Source organism: Otolemur garnettii, unplaced genomic scaffold (genome assembly GCF_000181295.1).
Source record: "Otolemur garnettii isolate 467f Iridium unplaced genomic scaffold, OtoGar3 scaffold00001, whole genome shotgun sequence".
NCBI classification, from domain to species: Eukaryota; Metazoa; Chordata; class Mammalia; order Primates; family Galagidae; genus Otolemur; species Otolemur garnettii.
The window spans coordinates 43591969-43616126 of record NW_003852396.1 but is presented as its reverse complement, the minus strand read 5'-3'; the positions used below and the strand labels follow the sequence as shown (position 1 = coordinate 43616126).

General features: G+C 37.1%; 1 protein-coding gene across 1 annotated transcript in view; it reads right to left on the bottom strand.

The window, feature by feature from the left end:
- PDE3B (phosphodiesterase 3B) overlaps positions 1–24158 on the bottom strand; it is a 173001-nt gene extending 148843 nt beyond the window's left edge. The window contains exon 1 of the mRNA XM_003781127.3: positions 22844–24158. Within this exon, the coding sequence (XP_003781175.1) occupies positions 22844–23806 (963 nt within the window). The 5' untranslated portion in view covers positions 23807–24158. The remainder of the gene's footprint in view (positions 1–22843) is intronic.

Sequence of the window (24158 nt, the reverse complement as noted above, 5' to 3'; positions counted from 1 at the left end):
AAAAAAAAAAAGAAAAGAAAACAGCACACTGTACCCCATGATTGCATTAATGTATATAGTTCTGCTATAAGAAATAAAATTTTAAAAAAAGAATGACACTTTCAGTTAACACATAAAATTGACTTATTTTTAAGTTGAATAAAGATTGTAAGGTATTTTACAACTTACAGTAAGTATAAAGGTAATTCACTCTTTATCTTCCTTTTCAACTTTTAATTACTGACGAAAAAACTAGATATTTTTCTGTCATTTAAAATGTTTCAAGTTAATAAATAAATTAAATATATAAAATAACTTATTCTAAAAGAAAAAAACATTTCTTCTATATCTTAAAAACTGACCACTATTTTAATAGCTTCAAATTAATTATGGGGCCTAAGCAACTTTTACTAATCACTGACATAATTTTCTTTATGGTTTCAGCACTGGAAATTATATTACCTGTACTCTGAAGCTTATAACATATGATAGATTTAAACAATCAATTCTTCTATAAATTAAAGATGGAATCAAATAGATGTCTTTTTAAAAATTCATTTTATACATGTAACAAAATTTCACATGTACCCTATAAATTTACACAAATGAAAAACTATATGTTGTCATCAACATTTACAAATTGAGTATAAAGATTTCAGACTTAGGTATGAGAGATATGTATAACAGATTTCAAATGGACAACCTGTGTCCCCATCAAATTGAAAGAATGTTTTAAAAAAATCAAATAAATACAGAATTCTATCAGGCAATGAAATGACTGGAGGACAAAGTTAGGTAAAAACTTAGTATTGAGTGAATAATTTCCCCTACCTATATGAAGGATATCATTTAAATCATGCAACTTGGAAGTAGATATAGATGAAAATCTAACCTCATCTCTGGAGTATGTACTTATTTTAACAACCACAAAAGGGCTTACCATATTCACCTGTGGAACAGGCTGAATCACTCTGACTAGATCCACATCACAGATCTCTAGCTCCTACTTCATGAGATACCTCAAATAATTTCAGATAACAAAAACCTACTTCAACCTCAATATGTTTACTGGTGATAACCATAAATTACCGGGAATCATAAAATTTAACTCTTGAAATATGAGTAAAAATGTTCCCTTTATGGTTAATTGTCTTCTAAAACTGGAAAAGTCTGAAGTTAAATAAGGAGATGAATAAAACAAATAAATAGTAGGTTTGGCAAGAATATAGTACATACATATCCCATTCTGGGAAATGGGAGGCAAGCATAGATCGGTATAACTACTTTCAAAGCTTGTAAGACAATTTGGCATTTTCTTGCAAAACTCATACACATGCCCTACACAACCTAGCACATCTCTCCAGGGCAAGCACAGCATAAGAAATCTTATATATGTGCACAAATACACGTAGAGAACTAAAATTATACCAAGTATGTTTTCTGAGTAGAATGAAATTCGACTAAAAATCAATAACAAAAAGATAGCAGAAATACTCAAAACTTTTGGAAAATAACTTCTAAGTAAACCAAAGTTCAAAAAGGAAGTTTAATGGAAAATTAGAAGAAAGCTTGAACCAAGTAAAAATTAAAATAAAACATATCAAAATTTATGACAGATAATAAAGTAGTGCTTAGGGGACAATTTAAAATATTAAATGCTTGTATGAGAAAATGAGAAAACCTAAAATCAATCTAAGCTTCCATCTTAACAAACCAGAAAAAGAAAAACAAAAATAAGCCTAAAGCAAGCAGAGATAAGGTACAGATGTAAGCAAATAAATATACAGTAGAACCTCCATAGTTGACCATCTCTCTACACTGACCATCTCCTTAAACTGAGCTAATTCTCTTAGACTGGACTTGCACCATATGTACTCAACAATATTAAAATTTCCCGCTCATCTAGAAACATCATTAAGAAAATGAAGAGGTAAGCAATAGACTGGGAGAAAATATTTATAATACATAATACATTATTCAAATGATAAAGAATTCACATCCATAATACAGTGACATGCCACATAATGACATTCAAGTATAGCTGTCATTAACACTGTAGTACAATTATTTTTTTAAATAAATTTAATGTAGACTAAGTGTACAGTGTTTATAAAGTCTACAGTAGTGTACAGTAATGTCCTAGACTTTTACATTCACTCGCCACTCACTCACTGACATATCCAGAGCAACTTTCAGGCCTACAAGTTCCATTTGTGACAAGTATCCTATACAGGTGTACTACTTATTATCTTTTATACCTTATTTTTACTACACCTTTTCTATGTTTAGATACACAAATACTTCCAGTGCATTACAACTGCCTACTATATTTAATACACTAAAATGCCATACAGGTTTGTAGCCTGAGAACAATAGGCTATGCCAAATAGCCTGAGTGTGTTGTAGACTATTCCACCTAGGTTTGTTTAAGCGTACTCCATGATGTTCATGCAAAGATGAAATTGCCTAACAATGTACTTCTCATAAGGCATCCCTGTCATTAAATGACACATGACTAATATAAAGAATATTCATCGGGCAGTGCCTGTGGCTCAAAAGGGTAGGGCACTGGCTCCATATGCTGGAGGTGGTGGGTTCAAACCCAGCCCCCGGCCAAAAACTGAAAAATAGATAAATAAATAAAATAAAATAAAAATGAAGTTATTTTTTTTAAAAAAAAAAAGAATATTCATCATAAGAATAAAGAAATTATGGCATAAAAATAATTGTGATGTATTCATAAAATATGGTCATTCAGGGAACATAGTCACTGAATATGTTCACATAAATGATATGTACAACAATATGGATGAATCTCAGAATGGTATACAGAGTAAAAGAAATCCAACACAGGGCAGTGTCTGTGGCTCAAAGGAGTAGAACACCAGCCCCATATGCTGGAGGTGGTGGGTTCAAACCCAGCCCCAGCCAAAAAAAATATATAAATAAATAAATAAAAAGAAATCTAACACAAAAGAATGTGTAGTGTATGATTCTACTTTTAAGAAATTAAAGAACAGTTAAAACAAATCTATGGTAATAGAAGTTAGTAAGTGGCTGTTTCTGAGAGGCAAGAAGGAACTGACTAGAAAAGAAATCAAGAAAATTTTCTTGCATGAAAAAAAGTTCTGTGTATCTTATTTTGGTTCATGACTACATATGTGTATATAACCATCAAAACTCATTGACTGGAACACTTTAGTCCATGCATTTTGTTGTATGCAAATTGTCTAAATATTTTTTAAAAGCAAAAAAGAAAATGAACAGCAACATTAATAAGAAAGAAAAAAATCTTTAAGATTGTAACAGAATAATTTCAAAGATTATGACTGCTCTTAAAAAACAGAGAAGTAGGTAATAATTTACCATCCAACCGGAGGAAGAAAAGATTGGTTCTCTTTTTTTTTTTTTTTTTGAGACAGAGCCTCAAGCTGTCCCCCTGGACAGAGTGCCGCGTGGCATCACGCTCACAGCAACCTCCAACTCCTGGGCTCAAGCGAGTCTCCTGCCTCCGCCTCCCAAGTAGCTGGGACCACAGGCGCCCGCCACAACGCCCGGCTATTTTTTGGTTGCAGCGATCATTGTTGTTTGGCGGGTCCGGGCTGGGGATTCGAACCCGCCACCTTAGGTGTACGTGGCTGGCGCCTTAGCCGGTTGAGCTATAGGCGCTGAGCCAAGATTGGTTCTCTTAAGGAGACAGTTCTAGAAAAAGAAACAGAGACTAAATCCTAAAAGGTTCTAAAGAACCTTTTCATCCACAATTCTGACTTTGAGAACTTTAGGTCTACCTGATGAAGAACTATATTAACATACTATTACAACAAGGAAGAGCTATGAGAAATTCCTTATCCCAAACTGCTTTAATAGAAATGTTACATATCTGCATCCTTAATCTCTGCCATGAAGGCAACATGTCTATCATTTCTACATATTCTCTTTCATTTGAACATAACTCTTCATTTTTAATAAAAATACAAATAAGACCTGACCTGGTGGCTCACATCTATAATCCTAGCACTCTGTGAGTCTGAGATGAGGGGACGGCTTGAGTTCGGGAGTTCAAGACCAGCTTGAGCAAGAGTGAGACCACCGTCTATACTAAAAATAGGAAAAAAAAAAAAAAAAAAAGGAAAGAAAGAAAGAAACTAGCTAGACATAGTGGTGCACACCCGTAGTCCCAACTACTTGGGAGGCTGAGACAACAGGATCGCTTGAGCCCAAGAGATTAAGGTTACTGCAAGCTATGACTCCATGGCACTCTACCCAGGGCAACAGAGTGAGACTCTGACTCTATAAATAAATAAATAAATGCTTCAAAAATAAACAAATAAAACTTTCCCTTAGAATGTTAAATTGGCTCTCCATCCCAGCTGAAATCAGCATCCAGATGTCTCTCCCATACTGAAAGTACTATATAGAGCAGGCGTCCTCAAACCGCGGCCCACCTAGGACATTTATCCAGCCCACCGGGTGTTTTTGCCACCGCTGCCTGTCCTGCTTAGCAGCCAACTTGTCCCGGGGCCCGCAGTCTGGCCCTCCAACGGTCTGTGGGACAGAGAACGGGCCCCCTTTTGAAAAAGTCTGAGGACCCCTGATATAGAGATTCAATTTTTTTCTTATTGGTATAAAAAGCAGAGTAATTTTTACCCCTAAATTCACGTTAAGTAGTTCAAATAGCAGTAACTATAGTCTGCTAAAAGTACACGCTGCAAACAAAAAGTCAAAATGAGTCCAGTTTTTGCTAGGACTGCCTGGCTAGAAACTATAGTTTTAGCCTCTCTTATAGCCAGCTGAAGATATATGACTAAGTACCATCAGAAAGTGAGCAAAACACAACTTTCATACCTCACTTGTTTAAACTTAAATTCTTGCTCTGGACACTTTCTTTTCCCTTTCTCACTGACTGGAAAAGGACAATGTCCTAGCTTTGACCATAAAGTTGAGAACAAGACTCTAGGAGATGGCAAAGCAACATGAAGGAAGGAACCCATAAAAGACCAATCTCCCTGAATGTGTGACCTGTTGTTATGTAAGAAATAAATTCCCATCTGCCACTGTATTAATGTATCTTGTTACATGTTTAGCCTTTCTTATAACTATTAGAGCAATACTTTCACTTACTGGTTTTATTTCCCTAAATCTTTCTGATTTGTGTTTTGTCTCTAACAATATATTGTAAGGCTTTCCCTTTTTAGCAAGCTTTCCTTAATTATATACAGATTATATTGAACCTCATTGCAAAGTAGGGAGAAATATGTTTTTTAATTCTATCTCAAATCTAGCTTATATTAGTTACATAATTTACCTGTATCATTTATAATAACCATAGAAAGCCTAGAGTTCAGACAAAAGTAACTTTCATGAATTCATTTACTAGGAATTTATTAAGAGCAAAGTTAATAACTTAGTGCTATAGTGTTCTCTATGACACTAAGGATAAGGTACACAGCAGAGGGATAAGACATTGTCCTTAGGCTTAAGAAACTCAGAATCTAATGAGGAAGATAACTATATACCTAACTAAAATACAAGGTAAAGATACTTTAACAGCAGTATTTGTTAAACACTACAAAATACTGTTAAAAGGACATTCCAATCGGGCGCGGTGGCTCACGCCTGTAATCCCAGCACTGTGGGAGGCTGAGGAGAGAGAATCGCTGGACCTTAGGAGTTCAAGACTCACCTGAGTGAGAGTGAGACCCTGACTCATGAAAAAAATGGAAAAACCCAGCAGGGCGCAGCAAGTGCCTGTAATCCCAGCAGCTTTTGGAGGCTCAGGCAGCAGGATGCCCATAAGCGGGAGTCTGAGGTTGCAGTGAGCTACCAAGCCACTGCACTCTGCTCAGGGGCATAGGGTGGGACTTTGTCTCAACAAAAAAAAAAGGACATTCCATCCACAGAATCAGCAAGGAGGGGTGGGAAGAGAAAGTCACCTGAGATAGTCCAAGCCACTATTATCTCTCACTTGGGCAACTGCATTTTCCTACTTCTCCTCTAGCTAGTCTCTACTAATAGCCCACAGAAAAGTCAGAATTATCTTTATAAAATATGAACTATATCATAAAATTGTCTCATAACTTACCATTAGAATGACATGCAAATGTTAACAGGGTTTACAAGGCCTTATGGAATCCATGCTCTTCTTACCTCTTCTACCACTCCTCAGCCACCTAGTTTCTTTCTAACTCCAAAACACAGCACGCTCTTTCCTACCACAGGGCCTTTGCCTTTGCTAGCTCTTCTGCCTAGAATGTGCTTCTTCCAGCATGACTAGCTTCTTCTTAACACCCCTGTGTCACCTCTTCAGAGAGGCACTCCCTGACCACTGTACCTAAAGTACCACCTCCACCTCTAGCACCTGAGGCCCTAGTTTCCTTCCTATCATTATTGTCTTTTATTGTCTTCATATATCACAGTTATAGACGTTACCTCAATGTGCTTTTATTTTCTATTTCCCTTTGCTAAAATTGTTTAAAGCTCCATTAGGGAAAAACTGATATGTCTTGTTCACTGTACTAATCACAGTCCCTAGAACAACACCTGACACATTTGTTTCTGTTCAAAAAATATTTCAGGTATGGTGGTGAGAGCCTGTAGTCCCAGCTACTTCAGAGGTATGATATAGGATTGCTTGAACCTAGGAGTTCAAGTCCAGCCTGGGAAATTGAGACCCTGTCTCAGGGTGGGGGATAGACATACAAACACACACACACACATGTGCAAGTACAGTGCCAAAAATATATACACATTTTAAGAAAGGAAAAACCTGTATTAAAAATGTAATAATATATACTGATAACATTTGTTATCTCATATATTGTATCTTGTATCTCTAGCTATTGCAGAAGTTAAACATAACTTGAGTACTACAATTTTAATACAGTTTTTTCCTTTGTAAAAATGTGTATATTTTTTTGGCACTCTCTATATAAAATATAGGCTATAAAGTATTAACTCAGTACTTAAATACTAAGTTTGACAATTGATATCTCTGACATTTCACATTAACACTTCTTGTTTTACGTTTATTATGAAGGTATATCTTCATTTTTTCAAATGCATTTTTTGGCTTATGATTATCTTTCAGATTTTTTAGGGCAATTTTTGTGAAGCCATGGATAAGTCAAAATTGATATTATTTTCATATGTGAGTTCCATTATGGAACCAATGCAGTGCGGACAGCTCAAAATATCAATGAAATGTTTGAGAAGAATGTAATTAATGAATGCAGAGTATGTCAACAGTTTGAGAGTTTCATTCTGTTTGAGAGTTTCAAGAGTTTCAACTCTTGAAAATGAGTTACATGGAACTCTTGAAAATGAGTTACATGGACAACCTGAGAGTTTCAAGAGTTTCAACTCTTGAAAATGAGTTACATGGACAACCTGAGACCAATGTGGATAACAATGATCTGAAAGCTGAAGCAGAAGTGAATCCATTTTAACCTATCAACGTGAATTACCAACAAGGTTTGACATCACTATTCCAACAATATTAGACAATTTGAAACAAACTGGCAAGGTAAAGAAGCTGGATAAAAGGGTTCTACATGAATTAAACAAATATCAGAAGAGAAATCATCTCAAAACTTGCCTTTCTTTGCTATCACCACTTAAAGGTAAACCATTTCTATATCATATGTATGATTAAAAAATGGATTATTTTTAATAATCACAATGGCTGTATAAGATACAGTGCTGAAACAAAGTCTAAAACTGAACATTCATTAAAAAAAAAAAAAAACCTATGGTGTCTGTTTGGTGGTCTGGTGATGGTGTTATCCACTATAGCTCCATGAAACCTGGCCATTTGATTATGGCAGATGTCTACTGAAACAAACTAGACAAAATGTTGAGGATGCTTGCAAGTAAGCAGCTGAGACTGGTCAAAAAAGACAGACCAATCCTCTTGCAAGGCAATGCAGGACCACATGTCACACAAACAATGCTGTTCAAACTACAGAAGCTGGATTTGGAAACTCTCTGTTATCTACCATAGTCAGCAGATCTTGCACCACTTCTTCCAGACACTGGACCACTTCTTGCAAGGAAGAACATGTAATTCTCAACAAGCTGTAGAAAAGCCTTTTGCAAATCTCACTGCCACTCACTCTCAGGCTTCTTTGTTACAGACATAAACAAACTACCCTTAAGATGTCAAAACTGCTGCCTATAGGTGTATACTTTGAATAAATTGTACTGTTTCTTGTTTGAGATACAATAAACTCAACTTTGATTTGAAATCGAACATTTCTTATATAATGATCTAAATATACTGTATGTTTATATAGTATAGTTAAAGATGACATGTGAGCTGGGCTTGGCACCCGTAGCACAGTGGTTACGGTGCCACCCACGTGCACCAAGGGTGGTGGGTTTGGCACCAGCTAAAACAATGACAACTTCTATAACAACAACAACAAAAAATAGCTGAGCCTTGTGGGTGCCTGTAGTCCAAGCTATTTGGGAAGTTGAGGCTTAAGCCCAAGAGTTTGAGTTTGCTGTTAGCTGTGATACCACAGCTCTCTACCTAGGGCAATAGAGTCAGACTGTGTATAAAAAAAAAAAATGACATGTGAGCTGGGTTGTTAGGAGTTAGAAACACAGTTTGTCAAGAGGAACAAAGAGAGATGGGAAAAAAGAAATCAAACATATTTCATATTCCCAGAGAATCAATTTTTACAGATTTGTAGCTTAAAGCAATAGACTATTATAATTGCAAGGTATCTCCAAGATTTTTATCCAATTTCTGGCATTCTGAGGCATGAATATACTTTAAAACACTATTCTTGATATGTAAATTATTACCTAACCCATTCTATCAAGCAATCCCAAACAATTAAATGATTTCTCAAACCCAAATCTGTCTTCCTATTATTTACACATATCAGTCTTAATTCTGACACTAGAAATTCTCATTAAGATAGGAAATTTAGGGTGGCACCTGTGGCTCAAGGAGTAGGATGCCAGCCCCATATACCAGGGGTGGCAGGTTCGTGCCCAGCCACAGCCAAAACGGCAAAAAAAAAAAAAAAAGGTAGGAAATTTAGTCCCTTACATGTGACAGCACTTCAAATATGTAGAACTTTCATAGTTGACCACCTCCTAATTTTCACAGACTGGCCATACCACATAAACATTATCAGTACACTATGCCTAGTTCCTTACATTGACCATTTCTATAAGTTTGCCAGTTTGTTACAGTCACTTGGGTGTTCAACTTACAGAGGTTCAACTGTATTTAAAACATCTAAATAACTCAAAAAAATAGGTAACATTTATTGACACTGTTTACTAGGCTCTTGCATTTAATCCTCATAACTACTGTGCGATAAAGTTATGATTGTGCCTATTTTGCAAATGAGAAAACGGAAGACTGTACTGGGTAACTTTCTGAAGGTCATCAAGCTGGAAAGTGCTAGAGCTAGAATTCAAGTGCAGATAGTCCAAATTCAGCATCTATATTCTTAACTATAAACCTCACTCTCTAAATGACTCCTGCTCTTTGCACTATTTGTACCAGGCCACTATGTGCAAGTTACTCAGGTAACGATGCTAAGGCACAGAACTTGAGTCACTTCCTTCGACCTAATGCTAAAGGCAATATTGATTCTCATGCATTTATAAAAACCATGATACAAGACTTAACAACAAAAAGGATAAGCAATACAAAGATTAACATTTCTCTGCAAAGACTAGTCTATCTTCATTTTTATGCCTAAAATTCCTCTTCATTCAGCATACACTCCAAACTGATTCTTTCTTCCTAAAAGGCCCTTCCTCCACTTCTGTGGACATGAGTATCTTCTGTGTCCTTCCAGACCCATTCTCCACTCTTCTCTGCTTTGTTCTTTGCCTCAGAAGGCTTTGCAGGTATAAAAATTCCCCCTTGCCCTCTATCTTCTTAGTGGATTCAGCCAGTAGAAGGCAATGGTAGGTGATGGAAAGACAGGAAGGGAGTGAGCCTAGGTGATTTACTCCCCCTGCCTTTTCTGTAAAATCACTTCTGGTTAGCAATGTTTCTCTGCCAGAAGTCACAACTTCTGTCAAATGGACCTCTATATACAGCTACTCTGTCATGTCTTAGTAACTCCCTATCTGCCCTTATATGTCTAAGGGTGGTAAAAGCTATTCTGTGTTGTTCATCACATACATATCTTGCCATGTTGGTTTCCTTTAACCCTTCCCACCTTTTTATAAATCATCCCTTCATAAATTCTCCCAAGTTTACCCATTTGAGTGCACTATCTATTTTCTTTTCTCTTGATACAGTACCACTCTTCCCCTAAGCTTTCTCTGTACTTTGTTTATACCTCCTTTGTGGTACTTTTTGTCTTGTACTAGACCCCAAGTTTCTTGATGGCAAAGTATATTTTATTTAGCTTTGAATCTCCAAAATCATTCATATCTGGCCCACAGTAGGTATTAAATGAATGTTTCAAGAATAAGGGGAAAATAAATCAAAAGAATACTTCATGGCACAAGAAAATGATATGAAACTCAAATGTCAGTTTCCATGAAGGTTTAAAAAGAAATAGAAGTAATTAGGAAAAAAGGTCAGAATTGTGAACATCAGGGACAGACTATTAACTGGGAAAAAACATGAAAGAGTCAACTAGGGTTTTGGAAATGGTTCTATATTTTGATCTGAGTGATCTGTGTAGGTATGTACAAACGTAAAATTTGTTAAGCTATATACCTAAGTTTTGTTCACTTTATAGTATATACAGTATACTCCACTTTAAAAAAAAGAAAAAAGAAACCTACGTTTGGTGAAACAATATGGCCTCATTTATCCAGAGGTTCTTTATCAAAATAAACAAAAAAAGGTCTCTAAAAAGTCAAAACAGAAGTTACAAAGTCCAATCGCTATATCCACAAGAAAGACTTTCAGGCTTGTTCATCCTTATTTTTGCAGTCAATTCCAATTGGCTTGGTAACTAGTTTCCTGACCCACCATTGATAATCAGTAACTAACTGAGAAAGGAGAGATCTGTTAAAGATTGATAACAGCTGGCTGCAAGTAGCAAGCAAAATAACTATTAAAGAGCAGATAAAAATTTAAGATATATCACCTAGTATATGACAAAGAGACCGTAGAGGTCAGTTAGGCATCTTTGTATCACTGCAGAGTAAGACAAGGTTAAAAACAATAAATCTGCCTGCATGGTAAGATGGAGCTGGGCACAGTAGAGGTAGATGGTCAGGACTGTCCCCAGGAGCAGGGAGATCCTACTGGGAAGCAGCAACAAAACTTCAATATGCAGACTCACTCCAGCACAAATGGGCTTCCAAAATACTCCTAATAGTTGAACTGCTGGCTCTTTATCCTTTTCAATGTGTTTATTTTTGTGTATCTTTTGCCATGACTGGTTTGCTAATATCCAAATTAAGAAGTTGACCTCAGCTCAGCACCTGTAGCTCAGCAGCTAGGGTGCCAGCCATATACACCAGAGCTGGCAGGTTTGAATCCAGCCCAGACCTGCCAAACAACAATGACAACTACAACCAAAAAATAGCCGGTGTGTTGTGGCAGGCACCTGTAGTCCCAGCTACTTGAGAGGCTGGGGCAAGAGAATCACTTAAGCCCAAGAGTTTGAGGTTGCTGTGAGCTGTCACACCACAGCACTCTACCCAGGCTGACATAGCGAGACTCTGTCTTAAAAAAAAAGGTGGCCTCTAGAGTGAATTCTGAAAATGATGACACACTTCTTGAATAAAGGAGATAAACGGAATTGTGCAGCAGAATTTCAAACTTCTAAGGGCCCTCCCTTTCATTTTATATTTTCTATTACTCATTTGGAAAACTCTAATTGGATAGGCTTTCACTCATTCATAAGTAAGTTCTTAAAACTAAATACTTTGATTCATGTTTAAAAATTTTTTTCAAACATCTGATGGCTTTATAGGAGTTGATTATAAAAGTATTTGTACTTAAAGGTTTAGTATATTCATTAAGAAATGCAGTAATGTCTTTCCTTTAACATTTTAAGGATTGATCAGGGTTTAATATGATATAAATAATATGGTAAATAATAAGGTACCTATCTATAAATTCTAAAGTAAATTACTCAAAAGCAAGAGAAGGATTTTTGAGAGAAGAAACAAAGTGTTCTTAGATTAGGCAGAGACCAAACCACCAAAAAATACACACAACATGTAGGTTCATAATATATCTACTGGCTCTAGGTACCAGTTAAATTCTTAGATTAATCGGGCCTCTGTTATGAAAAGACATGTCATGGTCAACAAGTTGATACAGTGTTAGAAAAACTACATAACACCCAATATAGGAAAGCTAGCATTGCATGTCCTCTTACCTGAATATCTCTCCATTTCTTCCCTTTAAAACTCACACCTAACACATCCAAATTCTCTGCGAGGCCGAGGTAGGAGGATGATTTGAGCTGAGAAGTTCAAGACTAGCCTGAGCAAGAGTGAGACTCAGTCTCTACTAACAATAGAAAAATTAGCCAGGTGTCATGGTGGTTACCTATAGTCCCAGATACTTGGGAGGCTGAGACAGGAGGCTAAGCCCAGAAGTTTGAATTTGCTGTGAGCTAGGCTGATGATATAGAACTCTAGCCTGGGGCAACAAAATGAGAATCTGTCAAAAAAAAAAAAACCTCCTGAGCCCCCTAAAATAGGATTGTGTGCTTCAAACCTATTTTTATTACTGTTGCATTCATTATGCTTATGGCCAAAACATATTTATTTTTATACTGTCTGTAACTTACTTAAATACTTCAGCAAAGTCAGTGTGACGTTTACTCAATCAACAGTTATTTGAGTTTTCACTATGGGCTAGGAGGATTTGAACATGACAGCGAACAAGACAAAAATATTTGCCTTCATGGAACTTACATGGAGCTTTCAGTTTTAAAATCTAAAAACCAAAGAACTGGACCAAACCAAAGAACCAATGGAATAAGAACTTCCATTTTAGGGGTGGCTGGCTAGCATTTAATCTGAAAGGCCACATTCCCAAAGCAGCTACTATAAGCACTTCAGAAGCTATTCCTATTAGCCCTAACAGATTTACGTAAAGAATGTCAGAAATAGGCTTTTGTCATTGAAATTAGTGAACTGTGAAATATGTGAACTGTCCTGAAAATTTTTATTCCTCTCCCTTATAAGCAGGGCATATGATCTTGTAAACTCCACATCCTCCACTTTCAAAATGGCTCTCAGGGTTAGAGTCAAGTCTATAACTGATATTGGAGGATTTTAATTGCCTAATACTGACTAAAGTTAACTAATGTAGGGAACATTAGAGGATGAGCTAAATAACTAAGAACGGAGACTCCAACACCCAGGTTTATAGCAGCATATTATTCGCAACGGCCAAAAGATGGCAACCTAGGTGTCCATTAGCAGATAAATGGATAAACAAAATGAGGTTTAAACATACAAAGTTCGTATGCAATTTAAAATAGTCAGCTATTATATAATGGAATATTATTCAGCCATTAGAAAAGAACGAAATTCTGACACATACTATGATACTACTGGAAGACATTATGCTACGTAAAATAAGTCATTCACAAAAAGACAAATATTATACACAGTATTATTCCATTTATATAAGGCACCTTGAATAGTCAGATTCACAGAAACAGATATTAGAACACTGGTTCCTAATGGCAGGAATGGGCAGTTACTGTTTAATGGGCAAGGAGTTTCAGTTTGGGAAAATAAAAAAAGTCCTGAAGATGGATGGTAGTGAACAATGTGAATGTAATTACTGCCACTTAACTGTACACTTAAAAATGGTTAAAATAGTAAATTTTATGTTGTATATATTTTACCACTTTCTAAATAAAAAAACTATGAGAGCCCTCTTGTGTTTATATATACTCAGAGAAGATTTATTTTAGCCCCTCCCTATGCCACAGTCTATCAAAATAGACATCCCATCTCCATGGCCATATGTGCTACATATGTCTCATTTATTCTAACACTGGTGGGAGTAGCACTATGGGAGTCTCCGCTTTATGCAGGACACTTTGAACAAACCATAGGCTCTATCTTTTGAGCCCAGTCATTTGTAGCAAAAGCAAATATTCAAGGTCTATGGATAGTCAGAAACTCAAGTGAAAGCTGACTTCAGCGTCTGTTTACCTCTCAGGATTCCTACTTTCACTTCTTTTGGGGAATCTGAGATTACTTCTGTACCAATTCATAATTCTTTTCAAAAGACATTTTAAAGTATTTAACCTGCAATTTAGTTTTTTTCAACTAGGAGCATTTTTAGGGGCTTATATTGGAAATGATAGCGTATTACATATTTTCTACATAATACCTAAGTGCTTTGGGATTAATTTACCTTCTTACCTTAGTTTCTACTTGCAAAATAGAGTCCCAATAATTAACTTCATAATTATTGAAGTTGAGACTAGCATATTATGAGCATTTTGTAATTGTTAAATCTTATTAAAATAATACCTCTCTTCTGATCCTGGGTTGTATTTCTTTATTGCCTCTATGCTACTTTTACCACTGACACTGACATTTCTGGTAGAGTTAAACAATTTTTTTAGTTGTTAGTATTGACTGGTAACTGAATGGTAAACAGTTTGCCTGAATTGGCTTAGTAGTTGTATATGATTTTTAATATCTTCATTTGATAGGAAGTATTTACCTCTTTAATATTTAGAGTAAAGTGAAGATGATACTGGACAAACATTAAAAAATTCTTTTTAAGATCAAAGAAATGGAACACTTAATTCATTTTTTATTTCTCTGATATTAGAAAGAAACTTTCTTTGATGATTAAAGCTCAACTGTCACAAACTTTTTGAAGGCTTTCTGACCCTCCTCCAAGAAAGGCATTAGCTATTCATCATCCTCCCACAGCACCTCTTCCTCCCTCTTCTATAATTATATCATTTACTATATTGAATTGTAATTATTTATTTACATTTTCTCTTTCCATTAGAGTGTAATCTCTTTGAAATACAGACCTTGTACTTGTCATCTTAGTAACTCTAGACCCAGGTATACTTGAGGCAATTGGTAAAGATACGTTAAATCTGTTCAAACTAATTTTTCATTATTTCTCATTAACTTTTTAAACACTAAAATGTGCTGTCTCTCATACATCCTTATTACTGTTTCTTGGATGAGTCATTCTATCCAATTTGAAAAGTTCTATCCTCAATATGTGCACACACAAACACACAAGGCAAATTACAAATTATGGTGTGAAACTGACAAATCCACTAGCAAAGTGAAATTCTTAATACTCTCTTTACTTACTGATAAGTGAAGAAGATAAAAAAATAAGAATATAAAAGATATAACAAGGACATTTAATAAACTTTATGTACCAAATAGTTAACAAACATTGTACCTAACAAAGAATATATAGTATACCTGTTATCTTCAAGCACACAGAACATTCATGAAAACTGATGACACGTTGAAGTATATTTTTTTCCCATAAGAAATTAGATAAGAAATCAACAATAATATAAGTACAAAACTTGCATATGGTCAAAAATTATTTTAAAAGTCTAAATAACAGTCAAAATGGAAAGAAAAACAAAAGTTAGATAATGCATAGGACTGAGCAATGACAATACTACTCATCAAAAGTTTACAATTCAGGTACAACAGTATTTAGAGAAATACACAGTGTACAGTCTTAATGCATACATTGGAAAAGACTCGAAATAGACTTAGCATTCCACTTATGAAGTTAGAAAAAGAACAAGAAAATAAACTCAAAGAAAGCAACAAAAGAGGAAATAGACATATAAGTGCTAAAATAAAAATAACAGAAAATAAACAAAGGCTTGTTGAAAATAATAAAAAATTACAACTCTAAAAACAGAAAAAGAAAAGAAAACAAGCACCAATCCAAAGAGCTTATTTTTTAAAAAGATTAAAAAACACTATGGAACATATGACAAGGGTACATACAAGTCAAATCTGTGAAGTGTAGAACATAGATGCTTTGGCACAATAATCAAGTAAATGAGGTGAAAGCTATGTTGATTGGCTCAATGTAACCACATCAGATTGTATAAAAAAAAAAAAAATCAGGCTCGGCACCTGTGGCTCAAGTGGCTAGAGCGCCAGCCACATACACCTAAGGTGGCGGGTTCAAATCCAGCCCAGGCCCGCCAAACAACGATGGCTGCAACCAAAAAAAAAAAAAAACCAGGCGTTGCGGCAGGCACCTGTGGTCCCAGCTACCTGGGAGGCTGAGGCAGTAGACTCCCTTGAGCCCAGGAGTTGGAGGTTACTGTGTGCTGTGATGCCACAGCACTCTACCCAGGGGGACAACTTGAGTCTGTCTCAAAAAAAAAAAAAAAAAAAAATACCTCTGGAATGGTTAATTAAGAAACAAAGAAAAAGCAAATGCTATTAGAAATGGAGAAGAAACAACGTAGACGCCAAAGAAATTAAATAGAAAAGAAGATATTAGGAACAAATTTTTTAAGTTACATTAAATAAATTCCCAGAACACTGCAAACTAAAAACTTCAATCAAAAGCAATTCACCTCTAAATTGTTCAAAAGAGTTAAGGCCAATCAAAATCCCAACAATTTTTTTATGAAACTCAGCAAGCTTATTCTAAAATTTATACCAAAAACAAAGGTCCAAAAATAACCAATACATTCTTGAAAAAGAACTAGATGAAGAGATTTACTGGATTTTAAACATTCTTAGAAAGCTATTATAATTAAGATGGTATGGTATTAACACAGGATGCTAAACTAACCAACTAAACAAAAAATCCCAGACATAGATTTGCACATATATTGAAATGTGATATATGACAGAGGTAGCACTGCTGATGGAAAACAAACTTTTCAATACATTGTGTTGACATAACTGGATATCCATATAGATAAAAAATGAGATTGGAGCTCTACATCACATCACACATAGAAAATCAATTCTAGGTGCATGAAAATCAGATGAAGGGCAAAACTTTAAAAGGACAATAAATGAGTATATTTTATAATTTCCAACAGGGAAGGGTTCATATCCACTAGACTATCAAAAATTAATGTCAGTAAATAGGAAGCACTGGTTGATATGAATGTGAATCCAAGAAAATTTTTATTCACTGTAAGCAAAAATGTTGATATAAACGGTATGTCCACTTTGAAAAATAATTTAACTTTATACAAAGTTTTAGTTTCCTACTGCTACTTGTATGATTGAATTGTGTTCCCAAAAAAGGTATGCTGAGTCCTAGCCTTCAGTACTTCAGAATGTAACATTATTTGGAAATAGGATCTTTCCAGAGCTGATCACGTTGAAATGAGGTCATTAGGGTAGACCCTAATCCCATATGATTTGAGTGCTTATAAAAATGGAAAATTTGGACCCAAAGACAGGCACAAAGGAAAGACCCTGTGGACAAAGGGAGAATGTCATGTGAAGAGTAAGGTAATACTAGCACCACATTATTTAGATATGCATTCATATTCATAAATAATTATAAAGATAAGCTGAGGAACAAATAGCAAAAAAAAAAAAGGATAGAGTGTTACCTCTGAGTTAGAGAGAAGGGGATATAAGAAAGGTTGGGTGGGAGAAAGAGTGTCTTGTAAAAACACACACAGAGAGTAGGAGATACACTCTTCTGTTCTATACTCTAAAAACACACTTTTAACCAACAGCCAAGCAAGCATGGATCCATCAGCTTGTAAATAACAAGGTGAACACCAACTCAATGTTATAAACTGTGAGGAACTACCCACAGACAGAACCCAGTTCTCCTAAAGTTTTATTTGACTAACATAGTTGTTCAGTTTTGTTTAAATTGAATGCCTTCAAGAAAAACAGGCAATAGTCAATTCACCATTCTTCCTACTCTCCTTTTCACCCTCCCCTCTCTCCTCAACATCTAAATATGGTCTGGAGCTGGGCCTTCAAGGCACCTGAGTTTGGGAGCAGCTACATCCTTTCCAGTCACTCTGAAACAAATGTATCAGAAGTTTATCTCTGAGGTGATTATTTTCAAGAATTCCTCTTAACTCTCTCTTCCTTTCCCCACTATTGTCCCCCAGCTCCTTTAACAGCTATTTTTATTACAAAAGTAGAGACATCTTGGAAAACTATGATGGCAGGCACTTTATGGAAACCATATGAGGACTAGAAGTCAAGATCTCTAGCTTCTATTTTCCTAATACGACATATCTCAGAGTACAACCTCAAGCCAATCTTTTTTCTCTCTCTCAGAGGTTCAATTTCTTTTTTTACATAATAAGCAGATTTCAGTCAGATTAACTCTAAATTCCTCCTATATCTTCTGTATCTATACAAACATTTACACTGAAGTAAGTTTTTTCAACAAATGCAAATTCTTCCCACTTTGAATGGGGTATAAAGAAGTCAAATTTTGAGCATACTAGGGAAACAGGCTGACATGGTAAGGGAAAGAGAATGAGAAAAGGGCCCGTCACTAAGAAGGATAGAGCCTGAGGACAATGAAAACAAAACCAGTTTTATTTATGGCTACCTTCCACTCAGTGTCCAAAAACAAATTAGGGAGATATTACTATATCATGCAATATAATGAACATGTCACATATCAACACTGCTTCACATAGTCAACTTCTGTTTTTAAATATGGCCCACTCTGCTATAATGGAGTTTGGTTTCAGCTCATATATTGAGTACCAGTGTACTATCTAAAGACTTCTTGTTTGTTTGTTTTTTGCAGTTTTTAGCCGGGGCTGGGCCACCTCTGGCATATGGCCATACTCCTTTGAGCCACAGGTGCTGCCCCTTTTTTGTCTGTTTGTTTGTTGCAGTTTTTATTCCTTAAAGGAGACTGCAGCAAGTAGGAATGGTAAAAGCAAAAGAAAAGAATCCACAAGCTCAGTATCAAGAAGCAGCCTTCAAATAGCTAGAACCAAGGGTAGATTTGGAGAGGGAGTGTTCCATAAGTTCTAGACTGCCTTTAAAAAACAAAACAAAAAGTTATGAGCAGGTTATGAAGGATTTCGCAAGCAAGGATCAAAGGCATGACCTGTGGACAATGAAAAGACATGGGAGGTTTTTAAAATAGAAGGAGAGAATCAAATCTGTGTTTCTGAAAGATAACTTTGATGGTAGAGTATGCTCTATACTTACAAAATAAAGTATAAAATTATTATGTAGGCTGATATTTTACCACAAAATATTAACATGAAATTAGAATAATGTTCACTCACTAAAGCCATAAAAATAAATTTCACAAATACTACAATATTCTTAAAGAAACTCACAGAAGCAGGGTATGCCTTGAAAATTCCTCAGGTGGGTAAATAATCACTTACACCTTAAAATCTTTTTTTAACTCTTCATACTATATATGTATACTTTCTTCAAATAAAATTAACACCTTACATAATATTTATGGGCATTAAGTCCACAGAACTTTTAAATATTTACCTAACCAGTTAGAAAGCACTTAGCATTTTAGGTATAGAAAAACATCTCATACACTAACTCAAGCCTTTCAAAACCTGGTATTTACTAAATCATACAAAAAGCAATCTCACTGAAAAGTTGAAAACGATATTGTAGAATACAAAATTAAGATGGCATAGAAATGTAGTTTGTTCAACTCTAGTCAAGCTTTTTATGAATACCACTGATATTTTTTAACTTGTTAGTTTCAGCTGACTCCTGGCAAATAAACTACACACCTAATGCTTCTTTCCATTAATGCACCAAAGCAAAACACAGTAAGCAGTAACTAGATTTAAACTTTAAATGTCAGCTCAATGCCCATAGCACAGTGGTTATGGCACCAGCCACATACACGGAAGTTGGAGAGCTCCAACCTAGTCCAGGCCAGCTAAAACAATGACAACTACAACAACTACAACCCAAAAGATAGCCGGGCATTGTCATGGGCGTCTGTAGTCCCAGATACTTGGGAGACTGAGGCAAGAGAATTACTTAAGCCTAAGAGTTTGAGGTTGCTGTGAGCTGTGACACCACACATTCTACCAAAGACGACACAGTGGGACTCTTGTCTCAAAAATAAATAAAAAAATAAAAAATAAACTTTAAATATATCTAAATGTTTTACTTAAAAAAAAAGGAAAGCAACCTTAGGAAGAACTGACCCATACAGAGCATCTGAATAAAATATTATACATCTAATTAAATAGAATGTTTTATGATCATGTGCCATTATTTTTCAACTTAACATCCCAAACATTAAAAATAACTTAAAGTCTATTCTCACACAATTAAAAATATTTACACCCATTTGAGTTTTCAAATGGTTTCCAGTGATGTTAATAACAATGTTTAAGTTCTTAAGGAAACTTAAAATGTAATAATTTTGTCACCTTTGAAAAAATGAACCCACATGTATTTTTTAAAAGAAATTTCTATTTAAAAAAACAGAATACTTGTTCATCTGTTCCAATTACTACACCTTGGAAAATACAGGCTAGCAAACTCAAAATTCATCATTTAAATAAAACTTCAGGAGTTATTAATTTGTGATATTTTACTTACACTTTAACAAAAGTGAAAACTAACCAAAAAAATTTAAATTTAGAATTGGAAGATAATATAGAATTAATCTACTGGGATCCCCTGATAGGACAGAATACTGAGACTCAAAAAGGTTCCTTGACTTTTCCAAGTGAACAGTTAAGCCAAAAAACTTGAGACTCAATCCTCAGCCTATAAATCCAGGACATTATCTCCTATGTCAAGTTCTACGGAAAATCTTTTCATCTTCCTTCATTTTCTAAAACAATAAAAATATTTTGACAATTGTCACATATAGCACTTTAAAAATTAAAAAAAATCTTATCTTTTACTTCCTAAGTACAGTACTCATTGGGTTCCCTTAAGGTCTTTAATGAATATACATGCAAACAAAAAGCACACATCCGTTATTAAACTTCAGGAACAAGCATAAATAAAAATAGGAATTACAATCTCTGCTAAGTTAAAAATATCCTTTTCTAGTAATGTCAAAATAGACTTACCCTGTAACAATTAATATTAAGTAACCATGTATAAACTCAAGTATTAGCAAACATTGTAAGTCCCCAAAAATGTTCCCACTGAAGGTAGAATGTAAATAATGGTTCTCTGCACCAAGAAAATATGCTCTTTTTTGAAGCACAAATTTTATTTTCCTCTGACACATATAACAAATGAAGCTACCTGGTATAACATCACAACTAAAGGTTGAATAGGCTGCTGTGATAGAAAGAGCACCACACGAGGATTAAAAACACTAGAAATTTTCCACATTGAAGAGTCCAGACAAAATTGACTATACCAACAAATTACCATTAAAATATGTTAAACTGTTAAAAGTCAAGAAAATTATCCTCCAATGTGATGAAATTATGATAAAACATTCTGGAATTCCAGTGTTAAAAATTCAATTTCTTCCTACATAGTCAAAAGTCAAATGTTATTCCATTCTATGAAAATAGTTGATACTACTTTGTTCTACACTAAATCCTCTCAAAACAATTTTTCTTCTCATACACATTTTGGTAGGCATTGTCTATTAACACTGGGAGTAAACTGAGAAAACAAGGGCATAACAAAATTTTTTCAAGGGTTTGGCCGAATAAATACCGACCATTAACGCGGCCTCTGAAGCCATTTCAAGAAGCAAAATGTTGTGTCATTGAACACTACATATCTATCATAAAATTAACATACTAGCATGGAGATTATTTTGAAGAGAATACAAGACAAAAAATGAAGAGAGAGAAGAATGCATTATATGCAGTAAGGACAAGAAACTTGTGTCTCCAATATACTAGCTCCCAGGGGAAAACACATCACTAATCAAAATCATGTGAAAACCTATGATACACACACCTACTACACTTAAACAAAACCTCTACACTTAGTCTTTTAGTTATGCAGAACACAGCACTGAGAACTAAAAAATGTAATCAAATCTCAACAATGCGGGTTACCAGACATGTGAAGTTGGTTATCTCCATAAGCGTTCCGATTTACTCATCTCTAAATAAAGGTTAATGTCACAAACTAAACAGGGTTCTTAAAGAATAAGAATAAGTGTAAAGCATTTTGCACTTAGTAAATGCTCAATAAACAGTAGCTATACTTAAGTGGCCTGGTGATACAGACAGGTAGATTTTCCAACACTTCATAGAGATGCAAGTTCATTTCCTGATAGTGTCAAGTGCTTTAAAAAACAAAAATATGTAAACATGGAGGGGGAATGGAAATGCTGTTGCTATCTTTCCAGGTTTAAGGTTAAATTGCCAAAACATTCTCCTAATTAAGCAACAAATACGCACAACCCAGAGTTAGTCTATGAAAGACTGTACTAGCCTATACTGCTGTCTTTTGCTCTAAATTAGTAAATCTCATTTCCAAACCTTATCACTGTTCTTTTAATTATAAGATCTCAAATTCCTCCTTTCAATTATTATCAACAATAACAAAACTCCTCAGATTAAAATTCATACAAAACTCATTATAAACTCCGTATGTTAACTTTGGGCAGACATCATTGTAACAGCAAACAGAAAAATGACACCAAAGAGACATACATCAGAGTATGCCAAAAGCAGGAATAGTCGGTCTATTAAACAACAAATGATTCACTTCTGACAATTCATCAATAGCATGAACAAAGTCTTTTTAAAATGCCAGCTGATTGGCTAGCAATTGCATTCTACTCAAAGAGAAAAGGTCACTTTGCAGAAGCATCCTGTATTTTAGGAACCCTTTCCAGAATAAAGTATTATTTCCTACATCTCCTCACATTCCCCCCCGACACACACACACATTCTGAAAGTTAACGTGCTTTCCAAAACACAGCTTCAACTCCAGAATCGAAGCGATCAACCCGCCCGTCTGCTGGCCAGACCTCGTTTTCTGGTTGACCTACCTGTTCTCTGGAGATACAAGGCAACGAAGGTCTCCTGAACATTTTGCAACTGCCATGGTAACTGGCTGCAGTTTCGCCTAGCGACACGCAGCTGGACCGCCTCCGGGGTCTGACCACAGGCACTTTTTCTTCCGAGGTACCGGACAAGCGAGGATGATGAGGCGCTTCCCTGATTTGAAAGAAGTGATCCAAGCCCAGGGCCAGCAGGCACCCGGCGCCCCCCGCCAGGCAGGAGAGCAGCGGCCTGAGGGCGGAAGGCAGCACCCCGAGGCTGGTGGAGGAGACCCACCAGACCAAGGCGGCGAACAGCAGCACCAGGATGCTGTGCCGGAGCCTCAGCCGGTGCGCGAGCGTCAGCAAACCCGCACAGCTCAGCACCGCCAGCAACCTGCCCGCCGCCCCCGGGGGCGTGTGCGGGTCCCCGTCCCCCCGAGGCCAAGACCACCACTGCCACACCAAGAAGTCCCCCAGGTAACAGCAGGCGGGCAGCGCCAACAGCCACCAGGAGCCGCCGCCGCTGCGGCCCGGGCCGGGTCCCCGCTTGGTCCGGGTCAGGAAGCAGGTGAGGAAGAAGAAGGCACAGGCGATGCTGAAGAGGGGGCTGAGGCTGTGCGAGCACACGCTCAGCAGCGTCCGCAGCCGGGCGGCCCCGGCAGCCCAGCTCTCGGGCCCCGCGCCGAGCAGCAGGGCGAGGACAAAGGCGGCCAGGGCGCCCAGAGAGAGGCGCGCCCGGCAGAAGGGGGAGCCGCGCCGCGGCTGCTGGGGGGAGGCCGGCGGCGGCCGCAGCTCCACGTTGCAGAAGCGGCAGAGGTGGAAGAAGAAGCCGCGCGGAGGGTCCTGCCGCAAGGGGCTCACGCAGCTCTTCACGTAGCCGTTCCTCACACTCTCGGGGGGCGAGCCGGCCCCGTCCGGCGGCGGCGGCGGGTACCGCATGGCTTTGGCGTCTCGCTCGTCCCTCCTCATGGCCGGGGCCGGGGGTGGCCGCAGGGCTCAACGCACCCGGCTCGTAGCGCAGCGGCTGCTCGCGCTCCCGGACCCCCGCCCCCACGTTCGGGGCGCCCCGCGGTTGGCAGCGCGTCAGGGCTGCGCCCGCCGCCGCGGGCCGGGGTCCCCGCCGCACGGGCTGAGGAGCGGCGGAGTCCGCGACATGCTGGCTGAGGAGAGGGGCGGAAGGGGCTTCTCTCCGGGACCGCTTCGGCTGCCTCCTCCTTTTCCCTCGGGCTCCTTTGGAACTGGAGACTCGGTGTCGCCTCCCAGCTCCCGCTGGCAGCAACAGTTACCTCACGGCCCCAGCTTGGTCCGTTGGGCGCGCGAG